Source organism: Amphiprion ocellaris, chromosome 10, assembly GCF_022539595.1.
Source record: "Amphiprion ocellaris isolate individual 3 ecotype Okinawa chromosome 10, ASM2253959v1, whole genome shotgun sequence".
In the NCBI taxonomy this organism is placed as follows: Eukaryota; Metazoa; Chordata; class Actinopteri; family Pomacentridae; genus Amphiprion; species Amphiprion ocellaris.
The window spans coordinates 15,409,684-15,430,074 of NC_072775.1; the positions used below are offsets into that span (position 1 = coordinate 15,409,684).

Genomic DNA, 20,391 nt, shown 5'->3' on the forward strand with positions numbered 1-20,391 from the left:
GCAAAATTGTTTTGAATAAAAACCGTGAACGACTTTCTCAAAGGAGTTTTTAACCAAGTACATCTCTAGCAGGAGGAGAAGGAGGAAGAAATACAGCTATTACTTTGAATGCGCGTCTGTTGAACGCTTCACACAAACTTTCTCACTACCGAGGAAAACAACAAGAAGGCGATAAAGTCATTTCTGTGATTGCTTTGGTTTGTAACTGCACTCAAATGCATGAATGAAACATCTGCTAAATGAGCACAATGCAAATCTTGGGTGCAAGACGCGAAGCAGAGAGACTGGAAATGAGGGTGAAGAGATGAGACCACAGCAGAGCGTGATTAAAAAAAGAGTGATTCCTTTTCATCAGTAGTTCTCTCTCTGGACCGAAATGTAGCTCAGCCAGAGACAGAGAGCAAGTGTGTGTGTGGGTGAAGCAGGTGGGAGGGTAGAGGAATAACAGTACATCTGCTCCAAAGAAGGAGAGAGGGAGGGAGAGAGAGATTTTGGAGGGATGCATGGACAGAAGGAAAAATAGTGGAACCAAGCAGGAGCCGTAAAGGCACCCACAGTTCATGAGTTTGCCACTATATGAATAATCTTGGCGCCTAGAGGGAAGGACGACAGCTTGATTCATGGCAACGTCCACGTCTTAGCATCAAGTTTCTTTTCCACACGGCCACAGTGAGTCATCAGCTCCACCAACAGATGCCACACCGAGCGTGGAGCTCAGGTGAGATATCTAGAGAACGCCATCAACACGCAGCTCACGAAAAAACCCACAGCAGTTTTTTGATGTGGGTGAAGCTGTGGGCAAGTGCATGTGGAGAATCTGCAAAATCTACTCCATCATTACGCAGTGAACATATGATTTAGTGTACATTCAGATGCAAGGATTGCCATCAGTTGTGCATCCAGCTGGCAATTAGCTCAACAGAAAGGCACGAAAAAGGGGAAATGGAAGCTAACTGTGTAGTATAGCAGCTCTGAAATCACTCATTAGCATGTATATAAGAGAATCTTACAAGCTGCTTGGATGCCAGCCGGTGTCAGACTGTCCTTGAGCCTTCTCACAGCAGCAACATGCCCCCGAGTCTGAACATTTGGCTACCTTCAGCCAGCAGGTATCACAGTCACCTCCTCACTGATGGGCAGATAATCACGTGAGAATTTGCATATTGGGAGATGCTTCTCCTTTTTGAAGCTTATATCCTCACACACAGGGCAGTCATCAATATGTCACATCCCAGGAGATTTTCAATGCCTGATGAAGCCCCGTCTTAGTTCAGAGATTGTGGGAAATAAGGTTTTGAAAGTGCAATGAAAAGAAGGATCAGTATAGATGTACAGAGTGGGTGAGATCATCCTGCATTCTCTCCTTTATTGCCAAGCATTTGAGGGGTGAGGCGACATCCACTTAAAAGAATGTCCTGACATTTGTGTTCAGTATGCAGTGGAAGTAAAATTTCATTTGGTCTCAAGAGAAAACACTTGGCCGGAGGGATTGATATAAAATCTTTTTGTTGATGTGATGTCTGCTCTTTTCCTTCTGCCTCTGTATCTTCATTCTCTCTGTCTGGGATATTTTCATATTCAGTTGATTGAATGGACTCAATTCATTTCATATTGCTTCGTCAAATAAAATCGTATTTTGACTGGCAACATTGTGCAGAGACTCGGACAGTTTACTCTGCAGGCTACTCTGTATTTATTAATACAGTGAACTGACTACGCACGCGAGAGGCACAGATGCATCTCCTAGAGGTACCATTCTCATCATATTTTGCTATAATTTGAGTATTTTTCTAAACGGCACAATTTGGTGACATGCTACATGAGATGTCAGCCTGGGGAGAACTTCTTTACAGTCTCATCACCGTAGCTGACGGATCCAGCAATAAGGAGCAGCAGAAGACATGAAAGACGGAGTCCGAGCCTTGCGAAAAAGTCACACATTTGTGACACACATCGGCGCCGTCCCTGCCTGGACATGGGCCCAAAAAAAAAAAAAAAAACTAGTCGAGAGCATAGTAGAGAGAGGTGGAGTAGCAAGGAGTCAGAGAAGGATGAGTTGATGAGGAGAAGGAAAGCAGTGACGGTAACAAAGACCGACTCTGTAGCCATGACATCACTTTTTTTTGTCCCCAAGGCGACACGAGTCGTCTCACACAAAGTCGGAAGTAGTTAAAGTCACAAGAACATTTACAAACACAAGTGCATGCAGAGGCACCTGTTAGTTGGCTCAATATTCTTAGTTTTATAACACATTTGGAGATTAAATGCTTCCATTGATGTGGGTAATCCAGTTTAAGTTTCTGGAGCATGATGTGGGTGTGTGGATCGATACCTCAGACATGTGCATAACAAGTCCTACAAACTGCAAATGCTCACAGAGAAACAGAGATGAACTATTTAGAAGACACGAGCCTCTCCACAATGGCTCATAATATAATATTATTTCCTGCATTATGTGTTTAATGTGCAATATCTTATCTTATCTTAGTTGTCTTTCTCCTTTGCAATGAATGATAAAAACCAACATGTGCAATGGTTTTATGTTGATAATGAGATCAGGTGTATCACAGACCACATGGAAGCACTCCCCCCTGTGCCTATCTATTGTTACATGTATCCGGGTATATTTTTCATCTGACAACCTTCTCTGTTCAATTCCCATCATCCTGTCAGACCCTCAGTTAATCATTCTGTCATTTAGATTAGACTTCTCGACATAGTGAAGTGACTTTATCTGTACAGCCAAATTACTAAAAGGTTTGACGGAGCATGCTGCGGGGCCCACCTGCCAGTCACCAGCACTACCAGTGACAGCGAGGCCCCTGGAACGATAAGTATGACAGATTGGCCTCCCACGGTCTGCTGGCTCACATGGGAGGAAGCAAAGGGGGGCAAAGGGGAAAGAATGGAAAATATTTTAGGGAGATCAGTGGGGCTCCATCTTTTCCGTCGGATACTACTTGTGGATGAGGGGGTTTGTGTGAAAAGACAGAAAAAAGGGGGCCCAAGTATCTGTGATGGCCGCATCAAAAGGGAAGAAGCATCTCAAAGAAGTAAATGGTGACATATGGTAGATGTGTGGGAAAGGCAGCACTGGAGTGTAGAAGGAAGAGAGCGCACAGTAGGGCTTGTATCTAGTGAGACCAGCCCAAAAATACACCAGCTTCCCCCGGAGGGGCCAGATAATCCTGCTTCTGAAGAACAGGCAGGGCTGGGAGCCGGTGCAGCTCAGAGGCCCCGTGGAAGCTTGCGATCCCACAGCGACGGAAGAGAAAGAGAGGGAGACTGGTAGACGAAAATAGAGGACAAGACATGAGGCAAGATTGTCAGATTACTTGTAGTGTGTGCGTCAGATAGGAGACACACACACTTGGTCACAAAGACGAACCCCCTTGGTCAAAGTCAAAGGCCACCAGTCGGGCAAGGACAGCAGTCTCATCAGTATTTCTCACCTTCTCGTTTTACAGAACAACATGTATTGTCCCTGGCCCAACCCTCCACCAGCCCTACCAGCCCCACCAGCCCTGGTCACAATCACTCACCCTCCATAGGAGTGTTGCTGTCTGTCCGGTTGGCAAAAACCACATCCACATACTCGAGCTGCATCCTCTGGAGGGAGCCCTTTAAGCCTGAAGTGAGAAAAGAGATGTTTGAGTAAGACATGGTCTGGAAAAACTGAAGAATAAGAGAAAACACATAGGATGCACTAGCTGTGGGCATATTTCTTGTAGAGCTGGAATATGTGTGCATGTGTGCTGATTCATAGCATGTGGCCTGGATCTGCAGAGAAGACTGATAGGGTGCTTTTCATTATGCTTCTCTTTCCTCCTGCAACATGGAAATCACACATCATGGAGGATCTTTCAATCCCTTAAATGCCCAGGAGACATGGAGTGAGATAAGAGGAAGCTTCTTCTGGAGGAGCTTAAAGCAAGAAAATGCAGGTGTATCCTATCTCTCACATTCTAGCTGATGGGAGCAGCTAAGACCTGAGTGAAGGAAGACACATTAGCATAAAGAAAAGCACTCGTAATCACCTTGGACAGTTTGCTGTTAATCCAAATGATCTTAATCATGTAGACAGGAACAACTTTATAGAGCATCTGGTTTGTTTGCAGGATGCTAAGCGTGTGATGATGCTCAGATCAAAGGAACAACGCACCAAAGAAAAGGCATTCAAAAGCCAAGTAAGGTCAAGTTAAAGGAAAAGCAGGGTGAATTAGATCCCAGGGGATTTGAAGTCAGCATATTCATGAACATGGCAAAGTGACAGTTGACCACATGTGACTCAAGGCCTTCCAGCTGCATCTGCCACATCTTTAGATCCAGCTAGCTTCGCATGTGAATCTAAGTTGTCATGTTCAGTCTGGTTTACCCAGTAGACTCCATGTTGTGTTTGCCAAACAACAAAATGTGACACCGTTTGCAACCCCGCCAGCACTTCCAAACAAAACAAAACAAAAAAAAAACCAAACTGTCCTTTATCACTTCAATCCTACGCTCCATCACAAACTGTCAAAAAATGTTATTTCTAAATGCTTAATTTAATAGGAGATGATTTTCTGAGTGCTAGTTTGTGAAAAAGAAAGCCTCTGTGTCCTATATGCCAAATGAGGATTAATATTCACATGAGTTTATTTGCCATCAAAAAGCAAAAAGTAAAGCATATGCTGGGTTAATATACTTTTGTCATGTCAGACTTGTTGACTTGTCGAACCAGGAAAATGTGTTACCTATAATAGGCTATTAATTATGGCTCCACTCCATTAACATGTCCCAGTAAGTAATGACAGATGAGTGATGAGTGAACATGTGGGCAAAACACCAGTAACTAAACACTTGATTGGGATTCAGCCATCATTTATGTAATTAATTGCATGTGTTATGTTTTCTATGTTTCACACTGCAGCACATTTCACTACTATAAATGAGCAAAGTGCTATGATCCAGATAGTTAAGCTTTTGGGCATGTCTGTTTTGACTCTTCCTCTAATCAAAGCAAAACTAAATAATGATTGAGAGAGTGAAAAAACACATTCTTTATCTTATGAATGAAAAATGTATGCTAAAGCCACTTTTAACTGATACAGCTTAATGGTGGCTAATGGCAGCTTCATTTAGCAAACTCTGAGCAAATAATGGATAATATTCTTGCTTCACGTTATTCTTTGCTACAAAACAGAGAGAAAAGACAAGGACAAAGTAGAAGTAAAACAAAGGGACTCCTTTGTGTGGCGTAAATAATACAAGATGTGGCTTGAAGTAAAAAAACTGCAAACTGAAAAAAGACATCCTTTTTGTTGTTGAAATATGAAATTCTGCTCTATATTAGCAACATGAACAGATCAGCCACAACATGCTACTGTCAAGTACAGTGAGACTCATTGATCATCTCAATACTTTGCAATGTCCTCCTGGCAAATGTTGGTTTCTCGCACTCATATGGATGTTACTTTGACACGTACCACCCACATAAACATTGAACCATGGCAACAGCACTCCCTGATGGCAGAGGCATCTCCTAGCGGGACATGGTGCTCCACCGCACTGCAGCTCATGAATGGTTCAAGGAACATGATAAAGAGCACAGGATGTTAATCTATTATCCCCAAATCTCCATATGCATCTGGGCAGATCCTTACAGAGCCCAAAGGATTGGCTGCCAATGTCCTGGTGGGACCTACACACTATTAATGCTGTGGCTGATTGACGTAGGATCCAGGAGATATGGCTCTCTAAAAATAATAGAATTGTTGTTGTTAATGATTGTTTTTTTCTATCACAAATACTTAGCTGTGTCTTTTACACTGCTGTAATTTTTTCAGCTCATTCGTTGCTTTTTAGTCACACTGATAACTCGATAAGGTTTAATCACTGTCAAGCTGAGCCTACATCACTATCTCCACAAAAACCCTGCACCTGTGCAATCCTTTCGCTTTCTTACAGACTTAAATGCAGTCGGTTGAGGAGCCAAGCAATTCAAGGGGAAGAGCATAGCAAGAAAACCGAGTGATCGGAAGAAAGGTCACGCTCAGAATTTGCTGGAGGAGTAACACTGTATATTGAGGAGAGGCTGAGAGATGGCAACAAAGTATTGTGAGCAGATGAGCTTCCATTCACACACACAGAGGAGCAGATGAGAGGTGAAAAGCGCACACAGGAGGCTGTCACAAAGGAGGACAGCAGAGTCATAGAGACACAAGGCAAGAGGCACCACGGTGCTCTGGAGTAAGTGTGTGCACGTATGGCAGATTAGCGCCAGAGGCGTCATCATCACCCACTAATCCCAGCTGACAGTTATACTCTCTCCACCACCGTTACAGCCACTTATTCCTTCCTCTGTCATCTGAAACCCCACTATCCCAGAAACACCCACTACATGGATCCTAATCTGAGCCTGCACCGTCATCACGAGCAGTTTCCGCTTTCTGTCTCCTGGATTAGCTGGAGTTTACTGGCTGTGAAGGGGGTCTATTTTTGGAAACTGGGAAGAGATGTTGCACAACAAAGCTACTCTACTAGTGTCTGCAATGAATAATGCATTTAATTGTATTCTACAAAAGAGTTTTTTAAATGCTTGAATTATCATTGGATTCTTTTGTCCTGTGAGGAGATTGCTGTGAACACACTTGCTGGTTGTTCGAGTGACCTTGACATTTTATTGCACTGCCACCTCAGGTTTAATCTCAGAGGATCTCTGCTACTGATCATTAAATGTTGACATCCAATCATAACCAGCAAATGTCACATAATCAATCAAACGATTCATTGGCAGGCCTGTGGTGGGCCCTACAACCAGCATTAAGGAGGATGGTGTCAGCAGATGTTTCACTCTGTTAGTTCATCAGATGAAACGTGTCAAACCAGAGGTGACAGAGACACTGCAACTTACTATCTCATGAATACTATCCATCATGGATAGGCTCAACTGTAGTGCCACATTTGTGCTCCCTCTCCATCCTCCCCTCCCTTTTACTTTCTGTCTACTCTGTTTTTCTCTTCTCACCCCCTCTAAGTGTATTCCCCATGTCTTGTTTAGGGGGAAAGTTGCAGAGGCTGCAGTGAATGTTAATAATGTGAGAGAGCTGAGTCATTGCAGGAGGTGCATTGCGCTGTGGACCGGATGGCAAGCTGCTGGAGAAGCGGTGTGAATCTAGTGAAGGGCACCATGAAAGTTTTCCCACTATAAGCTGCAGCAAAACCAAAACTCTTCTTAAAGAGGCTAACAGAGGAGATGATAAATTGGATCCTACGATGCAACAGATTCTTAGACAGACACCTGTAAAGGTATTACAAGCAACAACACAACAAAACATCTGTCAAAGTCCGATGTACCACCGGCGAATACAGCTTTCAGATTCAGCTGCGTGCACATCAAAAAGGCAAAAAGAGATGCAGACAGAAACAAAGAGGGAGGAGGAAAAGAGATGAAAGAGGGAGATTACAGGAGTGCAGTGAGGCTCGTAGTGATGGGGTGATATGAAGGACAAAGCAGAGGAGAGGAAATTGACCTGTTACCTTCAATGATGTGTTTTCTGTTGAGGCCTCTCTCTGTCTCTGCTCTGCAAGCAGGAGGGAGAAAAGTGCATGTCAGCTTAGCCAACACATAGAAGCACAAACGTTAATGCACATATGCATAATTATCTTATATGTAAATAACCAAAGAGAAATGCAGTCATTCAAAGATCCTCAGTGTGCCTGCAGACAGACAACAAACTGAGCAGTGTGTCTGAGCAGTGCGTAGTCATCCATCAAACATTTTCATGCTGAATGACCTTTGTTACAACATCCAGTAAGCATGTCCTGTTGCGATTGAAAAATAGTTTTGAAATAAAAGTTGTCCCGACGTCTAGGACATTACTCGGATGTCTGCTGGACGTCCTTCCTGGATGTTCTAAGAAGAGGGGCTTTGTTTGCCAGAATATTACTATATTACCCATTTGCAAATTTAAAGAAAAAAAAATCTGTTAAGAGAGAGCCAGAACACAGATGAGGTTCTGAGGAGGAGTGGAACCAGTGACCGTGACATTTCTGATCCTGAGCTAACCAGCCATTGCATCAAAGACATTCACACCACAGGCTTAAGCAAGGACAGAGGGACACTTGTCACTGTGACAGTCCAGACAGCACAAATAAGTTGATCATGCGACACATGAGGAGACGGGAATATAATTTAAATGTAGATTTATGAGCAGTGAGTAGAGTCCTGTGACTGTCTGATCACAACCTATTAATTAAATAAATTGTGAATCAAATGTTGTTGTATTAAAAAAAAAAGATACATGCATGTATCTCAATGAAACAACCTCACAACCACATTACAGTTTTTGGGGTCCAACCAAAATCATTTTAGGCCATGTACACAACGTTGCTGTCAGTGACTTCCATGTTAGCACAGTTTTGGTGAACTGCAGCCTATAGGAACTCTATCTAGGAAAGACGGGACAATCACTTTTTGAAAAATTCAAGTTTGTGCAGCCTGAAGCAATTTTAAATATTTTAACATGATTATTTTGCCCAAATACTTAAAGATTCATACAGCACTTGCCTTTAGATACAGAACAGATAGAGGATAAGAAAGTACATTTATTCAAGTGCTTCATTTATGTAGAGAGATTTGTACATTTTTTAAATTCCATTTTCAACTTTATACTTAATCTCATCCCAACTACGTTTTTATAGTTACTAGTTTTTACAGGTTATTGTGCTAAATTCTGGCACAGAAAACACCATCGTCAACATTTTTACCACCAAGACAATGTACAACACAAAACGATGTAACTAACATCTAAAGTAAGAATAGAATGCAACACTCGATTGTGGTATTTTTCCTTTTACTTTAACCTTCATTCAGAGACCAAATGGATACCCGATATTCAGTGTCCTGTTTTCCTCTGTTTTGGTCTCCACCAGCTCCTCAGGAAGATATCTGGCTCTGTAGATGTTAAATGCTTCATTATGTTTACAAGCTGGCCGCTAAATTGCCTGCCATGTAGCACTAAGCATGCAGTGCTTCCCAAAGCGGAAAACAGCTGCCGGTACATCGGAAAATGTGTTTACTCAGTCACTTCACAATTTTCCCCGTCCTTGCATTTTCTTTTTTTACTTTGTTTCTTTCTGTTCCACTGTGTTTCTACTTCTTTTTTTTTTTGCTAAGTTGTCTGCTATTTGTTTTCCTTCCCATCTTGCTTCATTTCACTCTGTCTTTCTGCCTCCCTTTCTCCTTCCTGTGGTTTTCCAATCTGCTTAGGGTAATATTACTGTATTACAAAAAACAAAAACACACCGTTCCTCCTTCACATTATCATGAAGTGCAATAGGCAGAAAATATCAAATGTGCAAATGTCTCCTGTATGTCAGGGGAAAGAGATGCTTGAAAAACCTCTCTCAGTCTCACAGCTCACTCGGTTGGGGGTTAAGCAGTTGTTCTCTAAATCCATCTGGGGTGGAGACTGAAATACCTTGACTTTCTGAGAGGATGAGCTTAAGTTAAATTTACACCAGTCTACTGAGTTATATCAGATTTAAAGAGATGAAGTATGTGGATGTAGTGGTGGAAGTTGTTCTTCTCTCAGCACAAGCCTGAAGACTTTTAAAGAGGGAACGTGACTGGTGCAGATAGAGAGCAGAATACGTCAGCATGACGGCACCAGTAGATATGACTGTTGGCCGTTTGGCAAGAAGTCCGAGGATGGCCGAGGCAGCGAGGACGGAAACGTGGCCATGTTTTCTGAGCGTGCCACCCATGACCATGTGCCTGTGGTTTTTTTCTAAAATGTTTGATCCTATGTCACGCTCTCTGCAGCTGTAGGCAAAAGTTTTAATGTGTAGCCTGTTTGTGCGGAGATAGTCTGAACATCTGAGGAGGGAAATTCACATGCTGGACACACACATGTATGCACACACACTTACTTTCCTCCCCAGTAGAGCTTTGTGGTGATCACCAGGCTGGATCTCCTGAGGGAAGACAGACAGATACATCAAAAGGCCATAAAAAAGACTTTAAAGATGGCCGCAGAAAGATGTGTGTTTTCATGACTGTGCCTATATGTGTGCATGACGACGTGCACAGAAGCCAGAGTGTCTATTCAGTGTCAGATCAGCTCTGCACCTTTTTTCAAACATGCAACTTATCTAGTATGAAGAGTCACACATGGACTCTTTTCTTTGTAGTCTAACAAGATAGCTCCTCAGTATAAAATCCCCCATGCTTGAATGATCAATAATTTAAACAGATCCAGAGCTGAGGTGAAGGCAGGCAGAGAGCTGGCATGAGTTGCGTAGAAGGGCCATACACATAACTGGGTTTTATCTCTGCAGTGTGGTGGTACATTCAATACAGTAAAGTGATGCTTTCTATTGTGGCGTGACAGACCGACACTCAGCAGCGCCTGTTTGTTTAGATATTCAGATCTGATGTTCTTCCAATGTTCCAGATAATGACTGGATTTCATGGATAGGTAGGGATTTTTCCAGCGAATTTGAGCTTATTAACAACCTTCCACCTGAGAGAGATGAGATAGATACACATTCTGCACTTTCAAACATTTAATTTTACTATATGGAGTGCTTGAAAGCAGACATATTAGGTGTAAACATGTTGTACACACACATGACGTGGCTGAAACTGTTGAGCTGCTTTTAATGGTTTGGACAAGGTCCCTTGATTCCACTGATGGGGAAACTGAAAGCTAGCACCAGGGGGTCCCACATACACACAAAGTCATTCCTGAAAGAAAAAAAATAAAGATGCTGGCAGCTCGTTGCCCAGATTTTGCCTTGTAAGTAAAAATAGAAGTTTCCTTTTAATTAACAGTGTGTCCAAAGTTTAAAAATAAACAGAAAATGGGGCCTTATCTGCCTTATGTGTATCTAATCTATAAACGCAACACTTATCTATAATCTATAATTAAAAACACTTTAAGTTTTTAAAGGGATGCTTGCTACTATTTAATGGTGAATTATAGTAGAAATAAGCCACTGTCTGTCATTCAGTAAGTTATCTACAAAAACTGCAATTGTTACGTAAATACATAAAATAGTCAAAAATGTACTGGAAGTTCATTACACAGATTTTGTTTCCTCTAATTAAGAAATGAAGATTTCAGATATTTTATGGTCTACCTGCTGTAAAAAGCAAAACAAAACAAAAAAAATGGCCGATACTATACCTAAAAAATGGATTGTGCAGCCAGTTACTGTTTATCTACAGTGATATTAATGCCCTTGCTATATTTTTTAACATTTCTATGTCTTATGAGTGAAGCATAAATTTGAGAAGGCACTGAAGGAAGACCGAAAACCTACTGTTGCACAAAATTATGTTCACTGAAACCATGTTTATGGTAATGCTGCTCTGTCATCCAGCCATTCTGCTATTACAATAAAATTATTTTCAGAAGTCCATGGTCCCTAAACAAAATATATTCCTTTTCTTTCTTTTTTCTTTTTTATTCTTTTTACTGACATTTGACACAGACATTCATGGTGACCACAGCATTAATTATAATAATTAGATCCTAAGAATCTCCTCTAGAAGCATCATGACATTAGAATTTCCATTAATTTTGCTTCTGACTACACACCTACAAAATAAGCCTCAGCTTCCTGTTTTTGCATGCTAACACTGCAAACTACCATGATGACCATAGTATATATTATACCTGCAAAAAAGCATAAACACAGCTTAATATGCCTGATAGAAGCTTTTTTTTTTTGCTGTTGTTGTTGCATTTGTTTTTTTTTTTTGTTTGGTTTTTTTTTGTTTTTTTTACAGAAATACTCCATACTTTTACCTCTGTAGGCTGTAAAACTCTTCAGATGAAACAAAGCTTAAGCCTAGGAACATATCCAGGGTCCAGACTACAGTCTGTGACGAGGGATTATAATTAAATATTGCTTTATCTTAAGTCACCAGGCCTAAAAGGGAAAAATGTTTTGGACAATAATGCATTTCCTGAAGTCCTTTTCTCTTCTAACATGACAAGACTCCATGCACAAACTGAGGTCGAAAAAATGATGGTTTTCTGGGTGAAATAACATCAACCCCATCCAACACCTTTGTGATAAATTGGAACGCCAGTTGTGAACCAGACTTTATCACCCAACATCAGTGCCTGACCTCACTAATGCTCCTGTGACAGAATGGGAGCAAAAAACCCTGCAGCAAGGCACCACAGTCTTGCAGCAAACCATCATGGAAGAGTGAATGCTACTATAACAGCAAATTACAGCCCATAGATTTGGAATAGCACGTTCATAATATACACCTATGAGTTTAATGTCCATATATTGTCGATATAAAATCTAAAATACATTTTTAAACCATTACATGGAATGTCTTTGTTTTGTTTAGAGACTACACTTTACCTCCAGCACTTTTTCTTGATGATGTTTCCCAGGATTATCTCTGCTCTGCAAAGAAAAATACACAAAACATAATGAGATTAGATCTAAGATGGCCACTTCTTATACAGCATGTAAGCGTGAGCATTATCTGCCACACATCAGCAGCATGACGGCCTGATTAAAAACCAGAAGGAGTACAAGATAAAGGATGAACGCCTCTTCTACTGTACGCTTGAATTTTTTATTTTTTTATTTAGTTTATCCCCACGCAGCTGCTGTGCATCCCACATTACTCACCTCAACAGTGTCCAGGACTATAAAGTTAGACTGAGCTGTGAACATAATGGGGCGCCTCCAGTGATGAATAAGATTATGTAAATCGCTTTACAGTCTCAGCTACCTTTCATTTTTGGCCTCCTCAGGTGCATAATTCTTGGTCTGGGGCCAAACCTTGTTAACATCTCGTGTCATATGGGGAAAAGAGCTGACAAGACCAGAACAGTGCTCTGAGCAAGTGAGATGGATAACAAAATGGGAGGCATCACTCACTTCCCCCCGGAGTAGACCTCAGCCGTGTCGAACAGGTTGACCCCGCTTTCGTAGGCGATAGTCATCAGCTGCTCAGCCACCTGACGCAGGGAAGAAAAAGTTTCCCGTCATGAGCCTCACTTTGGTATAATACTCCTATAAATATCACCCCAATTACATTTCAAAAAGGAAGGGAATTCCCCGAAGAAGCAGAAGGAGAGTAAATGCGTTTGCTGCTTAGATACACATCACCAAGAAAACTGTACGGGCTGCTTGTTGATTAAAGTTGTTTACTGCTCGATATGTTTCCCTGACTTTTTTGACCTAGTTTTCGAGCCTGCAGTTTACTCAGAAAGGGGGAGATGGGATCAGATTGGAAGGCCAGTTTTGTCAGGATGACTTCCTCCGTCTGTGTACATTCCTTCTTTAGTTTGGGTGATTTTATTTGTTACTGTGTGTGAGTTAGTCCCAGTGGTAATCAGACAGTGATGAGCTGTCGCCAGTCAAGTGTTTTCCTCCCTCCAAGGCCAGATCAAGGCACTTGAAGAGGTCCTCTGCTTAATAACTTGTGACAGGCAGGAATCAGACCTGACCACTTGGCCTTGGTAGAGCCAACAGGGACTTAACAGTCTGCTATGATATTGGGGAAATTGATACCAGACTGATTACTGTGGTACACTCACACCATTTTATTTTCAGTTACACTAAATTGCTCCCATGGGTTCTGCAAACTGGGTGTTGCAAGCTGTCACAAATTGTCACAAGTGGCATTTGAATCAAGTTGGGTCTGAAATGAAAGCCAGCATCTGTTCATGAGCTGAATAATAGATTTGACATAAAGTCTTACCTCGTCAGAGATCTGACCTCCAAATGTTACCCATGTTCCTGTAGAAGAAAAATATGAAAACATATGAGACATTTTGCATGTTGAACAAGTCGGTGATGTTCATTTATTATTAATTTGACATTTTTGGCATGAACATCGGACAAAAATGCTTCCGGCCTGAAAGCCATCACAGCCACAGTTGAGTGTTAGTAGATTAAGAGAGAAATGAGTTTCTTTTATTCTAAGCCACAATGTGTAATTCTGTAAAGTGAGTACGTGAAAAACTATTTATCAAACTGCAAAATAATTTTGGTGCATTAGTTACAAACATTGCATGTAGACTTTAGTCTATGTCAAAGGTCTTTTTAGGTGCTTTCACTGGAGGTGTTTTGTGTTTTGTGTTTGTTTCTCTGGGCAGCTCTGACGTGTGAGTAAAGAGCTGCTAACTCCCCAGGAACCAGTCACAGTCATCCACCTGCATGACTAACCTGCATTACTAACCTGCGATGACAGGTACGCTGGCTCGTGTTTAGCCTTTATTTTTTTGCTTCCTCACTTTTCTCATTTTGAATATGGCAGTAGCTCAGGTGCTGGGAAATTTATAATCATGTTTTATTCTTTAGATGAATCTGTTTTCTTATATTATTTCTCTCTGCAAAAAGGTTGGTGTGCAGTTAGAGATACTGTATTAACTATCATTTGTCAAAAGAGGCTAAAAGATGTTAATAGCAGTTCTGAAGCAGTCATTATTATTACATCAGTCATCAAAATATCTCTCACGTCAGTCACACAGTTCTCAGACATAAGGACACACATACATACTTTAATAAAGATATAAAACTACTATAATGCTATACACATAAATGTCATTATTTAACTAAATCCAGAGCACAAAGTGTACAACCAAAGGCACTGAATCCACTACTCTTTACATAGATTTTATACTGCTGTCCCACAGGTTTCCGTACTCTGACCACATTCACAGAGTCTATAGAGATCCACCTATATGCTGATGATACCGAGCTCTATATGCAGAGTTGCACAAAACAACAAACTGCTTCCAAACTTAAAAACATAATGAGTAATCTCACTAAACTGACTACACTTTAATTTAGATTTACTACAATCATCTATATGAAACACAGAGGTACTGCTTCTGAATTGAACAAACTGGTAACAATGCTAAAACATATAAACATGTAAGTAGAGTTTGTGACCAGAAACCAAACAGACTGCATATATTTATTTTTTATCATGTTTTCCCAGCTCGCAAGTTTCTGTTGCTATTTGTTCTGTCTCAAAACAGTAAATGGAAATTAGTCTTTATGGGTAACTCTGGCTTATTTACATATTTTTCTGTTGAACAATGAGCATGTGAAATATACCAGTATTGTCTAGCAGAATTAGCATGCACAAACTGCACTAATGTATATACTGTTCCTGCACATGGACAGATGCATTTCCAGCCCCTGTTCTTCCTTCAAACAGCATAGTAAGAACACCGTTAATGTTAGAATCTTTATATTCTCCTTCCAGTCCTCTGTTGCCTGATCCTGTCACATGAAGCTTGTTACTGTTTCCCACTAATAAGAAATAATGGAAAAGCTGGTGTTAAATCTGTAGCTAACTGCACCAGAAGCACAGCAGCAGATTGGCGTAGGCTCAGTTTGATTTTAACCTGGCAATAGTCAAAGCAAAATCTATCAAATTATTACCTGCTGCTCATTTTTAATAAAAGACTTTAATAAACAAATGAAGCAGTGAAACAAGGAACCTACTGCCTCCATAACAGCAGCTGCTAGAAGGAATTAATGCAACACTAGATAAAACATTTAAACATTTATCCTCTTTGCAGCTCTCTGGTGACAGATACTTGGATTTCTAGTTTAATCTATATTTTTCTCATTTCCTTTCAACATTTTAAAAGGTTCCAAAGTACCACTCAGGGAAACATGTTTTATAATTTGGTTTATCCTTCCTTATTCTTTGCTTCTAGGCTTAAAGTGGTGCTCAGAGACTGACAGCACCTGTCTGTCAAAATTTAAAACAGGACTGATAAGTAATAGCAAGCAATAAACACCCATGTATCAAGGGTCGGATTTAGTCTTGGGTCATGTGAGGTACTCTTACTGTTTCAACACACAAGTAAATATACACACATGCACTGACTGCAGGGATGTACTGGATATGGAATAGAAAGAAGAAATTAAAGGCTCTGCAGGTTCACAGTTTTTGCTCCAATTTTACTGTTTTCTTGTCAATCTTATGTCACCTGATCTAATAAGAGATAATGCAGAAGCACTTTCTGTCAAATCTTTAGGCAACACATTTTGGGGAGTAGAATTTTTCAGTTTCTTACTGAGCGAGAGGACAAGATCAGTGTTACTGTCTTTACGGCGATGTGAGGCTATTGCCTTAGCAAACATATAAAAATAACTCTACCCTGCCAAGAAATATTCTATATTTAGCTGAAATATTTTCCAGTAGTTGTGATAAACTGAACTGGATGCCAGTGGTAGCTCCGTCTTGTCATCAAGCAGCAGCTTCAAGGCTGAAAACGGAGCCAAAGCAGAAGTGCTAAAAATTGCAGTTCCTCAAACGGCCACTTGAGGCTGACCCAAAAAAGTGAGTCAGTTCCCATAGATCCTCATGTCAGAATGACCAGCTTTAAAGCAGGAATAAACATGTTTACAGCCTGGTTCCAAAAAATACTTTTAGCTCTTGACAGCTGTACAGGTGGTGAATTTTCATATACAGTAGCTCACCAGTTTAATTTGTCTTAAAGTCATGCATAATTAAGGGGGTGCTTTGAGTGACGTGGATGCTGTCACAGGACAGTCCATGGTCTACAGAGTTGGCATGAATCAGCTCCACTCTCCCTCCAACTCTCTGCTCAGTTCTGGATTAGGTGGGAGTTAGGAGGAGTCAGGCGCTGCCAAGATAGTGACAGCTGGAGCTACCACACTGAGCTCAAAACCTGTGAGAGATGTCAACTTTATATACCGTCCATGCTTAGTGCACAGATGTGAGAATCTTCTATCAGTTACTGCTCTCAAGAAAGTGACAGTATGTTCCCCAAATGTGAAATTATTCCTTTAGAATTTAACTCAACAGCTGAGGTACAGAAGCACAAAAATCCCACAGAATCAAAATGCCAAAAGCGACATGACGCATCTGCACAGTGGAATTCTCTCTTTCCTTTCTCCCCTCTAGAGAAAACTGGCACAGGCAGGAATCAATGCTTTGCCCAAGGACACTACAGCACGGCTGAGGCTTGCCAATATCAAGGTCCGAATCTCATTCCCCTCAGCTGATGAATGTTCTTCCTCTCCACTGTTCCTCCATGCTGTAGTATACTGCAGTATACTGTGGACAAATCTTTGAGAAATCACTAGGAGATGATTAACTAACTCCTTTAAAGATGTCCTTCGTTGTCTGCTGGGCCTGGACAGCACCGCATCAATCCTCCGCTTTGTCAAGTTAGTTTGTCTTCAGGGACACACCCCCTTCAAGCAACAACAACACTGCAACAGAATACATGCATGAAAACAACTACACACACACAGACACACGAGAGAGATTTACTAAATGAATCAGTCCTCTCAAGATGAATGAGTGTATTTACCCACTGGTGTGCATTGGATATGTGTGATAATTGAGCAACTTGTTTGCTGAAGCCACAGCCATTGATTAATTATTAACAGGGAAACTATTAATGCTCTACAAACAGTTTTCTGTGGTCTCCCATGACTTTCCATACGCATAAAAGATGCATGAGGTTTAGAATGGGGTGAAATGATGCAATGAAATTTTAAAAAACTGTCCCCTTCAGTTTGGCTCTTTTTTGCCAACCTCACAATCTCTCTGCACACATGCAGCACACACGCACAGATAAGCTGAATCACACTCGGATGCTCATGAAATCATTACACATTTGCCATTTGTTAATGCTAATTAAATGTACTCACCGAGCCCCAGACAGGAGACACGCAACCCAGATTTCCCCAGGTTCCTGTGAAGAAAAACAAAGCATGACTGAGAAAACCAGTGGTATTTAAACACAAGATGTCATCAGTCAAATGATGAATGCAATTATTACATGCTCCTACACGTATTTCACTCTGGGCCCATTTCTGCATCAACATAAGCCAAAATCTATGTTGCTTCCAAATTAGAACTCCAGAGACTGAAATGAAATAACATACAGCCATTGCTCTGCTTAAAGCATAAGAGAAAAATCAATTGTAATTTCAGTATGTAGGGCTTAGTAACAACAGAAATCTTGTCATGTTTGATCAGAAGGAGATTCACTGAGTCAGAGGGTCACCTTTATCGCCGGCAATCGTGAATCATAATTGAGAGATTACAGAGGAGGAGGACGGTTGATTTAGTCCATCGATATGGATCCCACCTTCTCTGGAAGAAAACATTTTACTAATAACTGAGAAAACAATTACTGATTGTACTGCGGAAGCAGAAAGTTTCTGGCAAGTGTTGGCCTTTGCTTGTCCCCCTTCATTCCTCACTCTATTGCCTCAGAGCTTTTCGACATCCTCTTACAACAGGGAGCACTTCAGTCCTCGGGCTTTACTTTTATTACCTTCCCCACACAATGCAGATAACTAAGCTCACTCACGAGCACCGAGGTTGTATCATATCGGCACTCCTCAGGATAGATCCTCACATACGTTCCTCTTTCTGCTCCCTTAATGAATCCCTGCACCTATCAACTGTGCAATAACGTAGCTGCTCCTGATATATGCCTCCTTGATAACAGTTCATTTACATCCAACTGATCTGCGGCGATGCAATAAGGCACTTTCAACTCATTAACACCACGGAAGATAAACCCAAACATCAGATTTCTTTCCACCCTTCATTCAGATTCTCAGCTCTGTACTTTGCATCCTACTTTTCAATCTGTGCCAAACCAAGTCCAGCTGAGAGGAGAACTCATGCGGTGCGAGCGTTTAATTGCTAAACACAGACGATAGCAGCCGGAGCAGATTGCTCTCCCTCCAGCCGCCACAGGTGTCTTTCCACATTGTGATGGATGCGAACTGCAGGTGAAAGAAAACTGTGACAAGGGAATCGACAGCCCTGCAAAGGCAGCTACAGTCATCCAACGGTGGAAATGATACGAAGCAAACGGCGTGAAATTGAGACACATTCTTTGGACACAAGCATCGAGGCCACATGAGCACACAAAATCAGCATCACAAGCAAACCTCTTTGTTTTAGGAGGAAAAAGTGTTCATATAGTAGGAACAGAAACAACCTGTAATTGCGGTTTCTACTCGGCTTTGCAGGCATTTACTCATTGCAACAAATGAGGCCTTAAAAAAATGCCAGCGGTCGTTTTCTTGTGCCTGACAACTAATGGCCTGTGCCTATGTCGAGATGAAGGCGGACTAATTCGAGCCCGTGCTGTCCAACTGTGCCCTTAGCCAATTCAATTAGGTGTCCAATGTGGGGATGCATCAGTCATCAAGTCAGGAGTTTGCCAAAGTAACAGACCGAAACATATAAATGAAAATGTTTACATATCAAGCAGTTTGATAGATTTCTGGATTGTTTGATGTATTATGTAATTAAAAGACTGATAAAAGCATGACAGGAGCAAAGTAAGAGACAGATCTCACTGCTGTCACAAATCGTGGGATGCGTTCTTGTCTCTACTATGGTGGAGGAGTTTTGGATATTATATCCTCCATCTCTCTGATGTATTATAGAGTGGGAGCTCTGATCCATGAAAGTGTGAGGGAAGGGTGGGACTGTAGGTTAGAAGTGTGTTCTAGACTCAATCTGTGTGTGTGTTCGTTTTTGGGGGCTACTGAGGACAAACCTCACTGATGCTGACGAACGTGTTTCGTTGCTACACGTTTTTGGAAGCTGCTTTCAGTCCTTAACGCCTGGAATAGTTGCAAATTGTATTTCAATCTGCCTCAGGACTTCATTGATTCTGTTTTCATGTTTACAGGGGCTCATTCATGCAAACTATTCTCACAATAAACAAGCCGGCAGCAAAATCCATTTACAAATACAGCTGGCTGTTGTTGGCAAAATGCTAACTTCGCATCAGGAGTTCCACCATAAGCTAAATACGTGGCGCCCGTGGGCTGCTTTAAATGCATACCAGCTGTCTTAATGATAGCAAAAAACAAAGGAGCCGGAGAAGGCGCCTCGCTTCTGCATCTTCAGCCGGTGCTGCCGCTTCCTGACACCCCAGAAAAACACTGGTTATTAACCATGCAGCCCACTATAGCGCATTAATAGATCTGTCCAGGTCTGAGGCAGCAGAGGCACGTTGCTAAAGAAGCTAATGATTCAGGGGATTACAGTGTGTCATTTGCAACAAAGACAAAAACAATGCTTAACTTGAAGTTAAAGAGAAAGTGGGCTGCTTGTGTGTGTGTGTGAGGCCGAGAGAAAAACAGGGCTGCTGGGAGGCGAATGCACGAATATGTTATATACTATATTGTAAATGATAACGTAAAGAAGGAGAAAATTTGTCTATATAAACTTGGACGTAAACAGCTTTGCAAGCCTGCGAGTGGTGCTCGGCCCCTCATGCTTGGATGATGCCCAAAAGAAGCCTTGAAGTAAAATGACAAATGAGTCATTTGACGACGCCCCCTCACACAAACCTGTCATCACTTATGAAAATCCTGTGAGCCGCTACTGTATGT

The 20,391-nt window shown here is 41.4% G+C and overlaps 1 protein-coding gene across 3 annotated transcripts in view; it reads right to left on the bottom strand.

Annotated features, from left to right (window-relative positions):
• kcnab1b (potassium voltage-gated channel subfamily A regulatory beta subunit 1b) overlaps positions 1 to 20,391 on the bottom strand; it is a 36,823-nt gene that overhangs the window by 2,916 nt on the left and 13,516 nt on the right. For all 3 annotated transcript variants that reach the window (XM_035954324.2, XM_055014677.1, XM_023283510.3), the window contains exons 3-9: positions 17,671 to 17,714; positions 13,724 to 13,761; positions 12,898 to 12,977; positions 12,370 to 12,414; positions 9,913 to 9,957; positions 7,519 to 7,562; positions 3,543 to 3,629 (exon numbers count right to left, since the gene is read on the bottom strand). In XM_035954324.2, the coding sequence (XP_035810217.1) occupies positions 3,543 to 3,629; positions 7,519 to 7,562; positions 9,913 to 9,957; positions 12,370 to 12,414; positions 12,898 to 12,977; positions 13,724 to 13,761; positions 17,671 to 17,714 (383 nt within the window). The remainder of the gene's footprint in view (positions 1 to 3,542; positions 3,630 to 7,518; positions 7,563 to 9,912; positions 9,958 to 12,369; positions 12,415 to 12,897; positions 12,978 to 13,723; positions 13,762 to 17,670; positions 17,715 to 20,391) is intronic.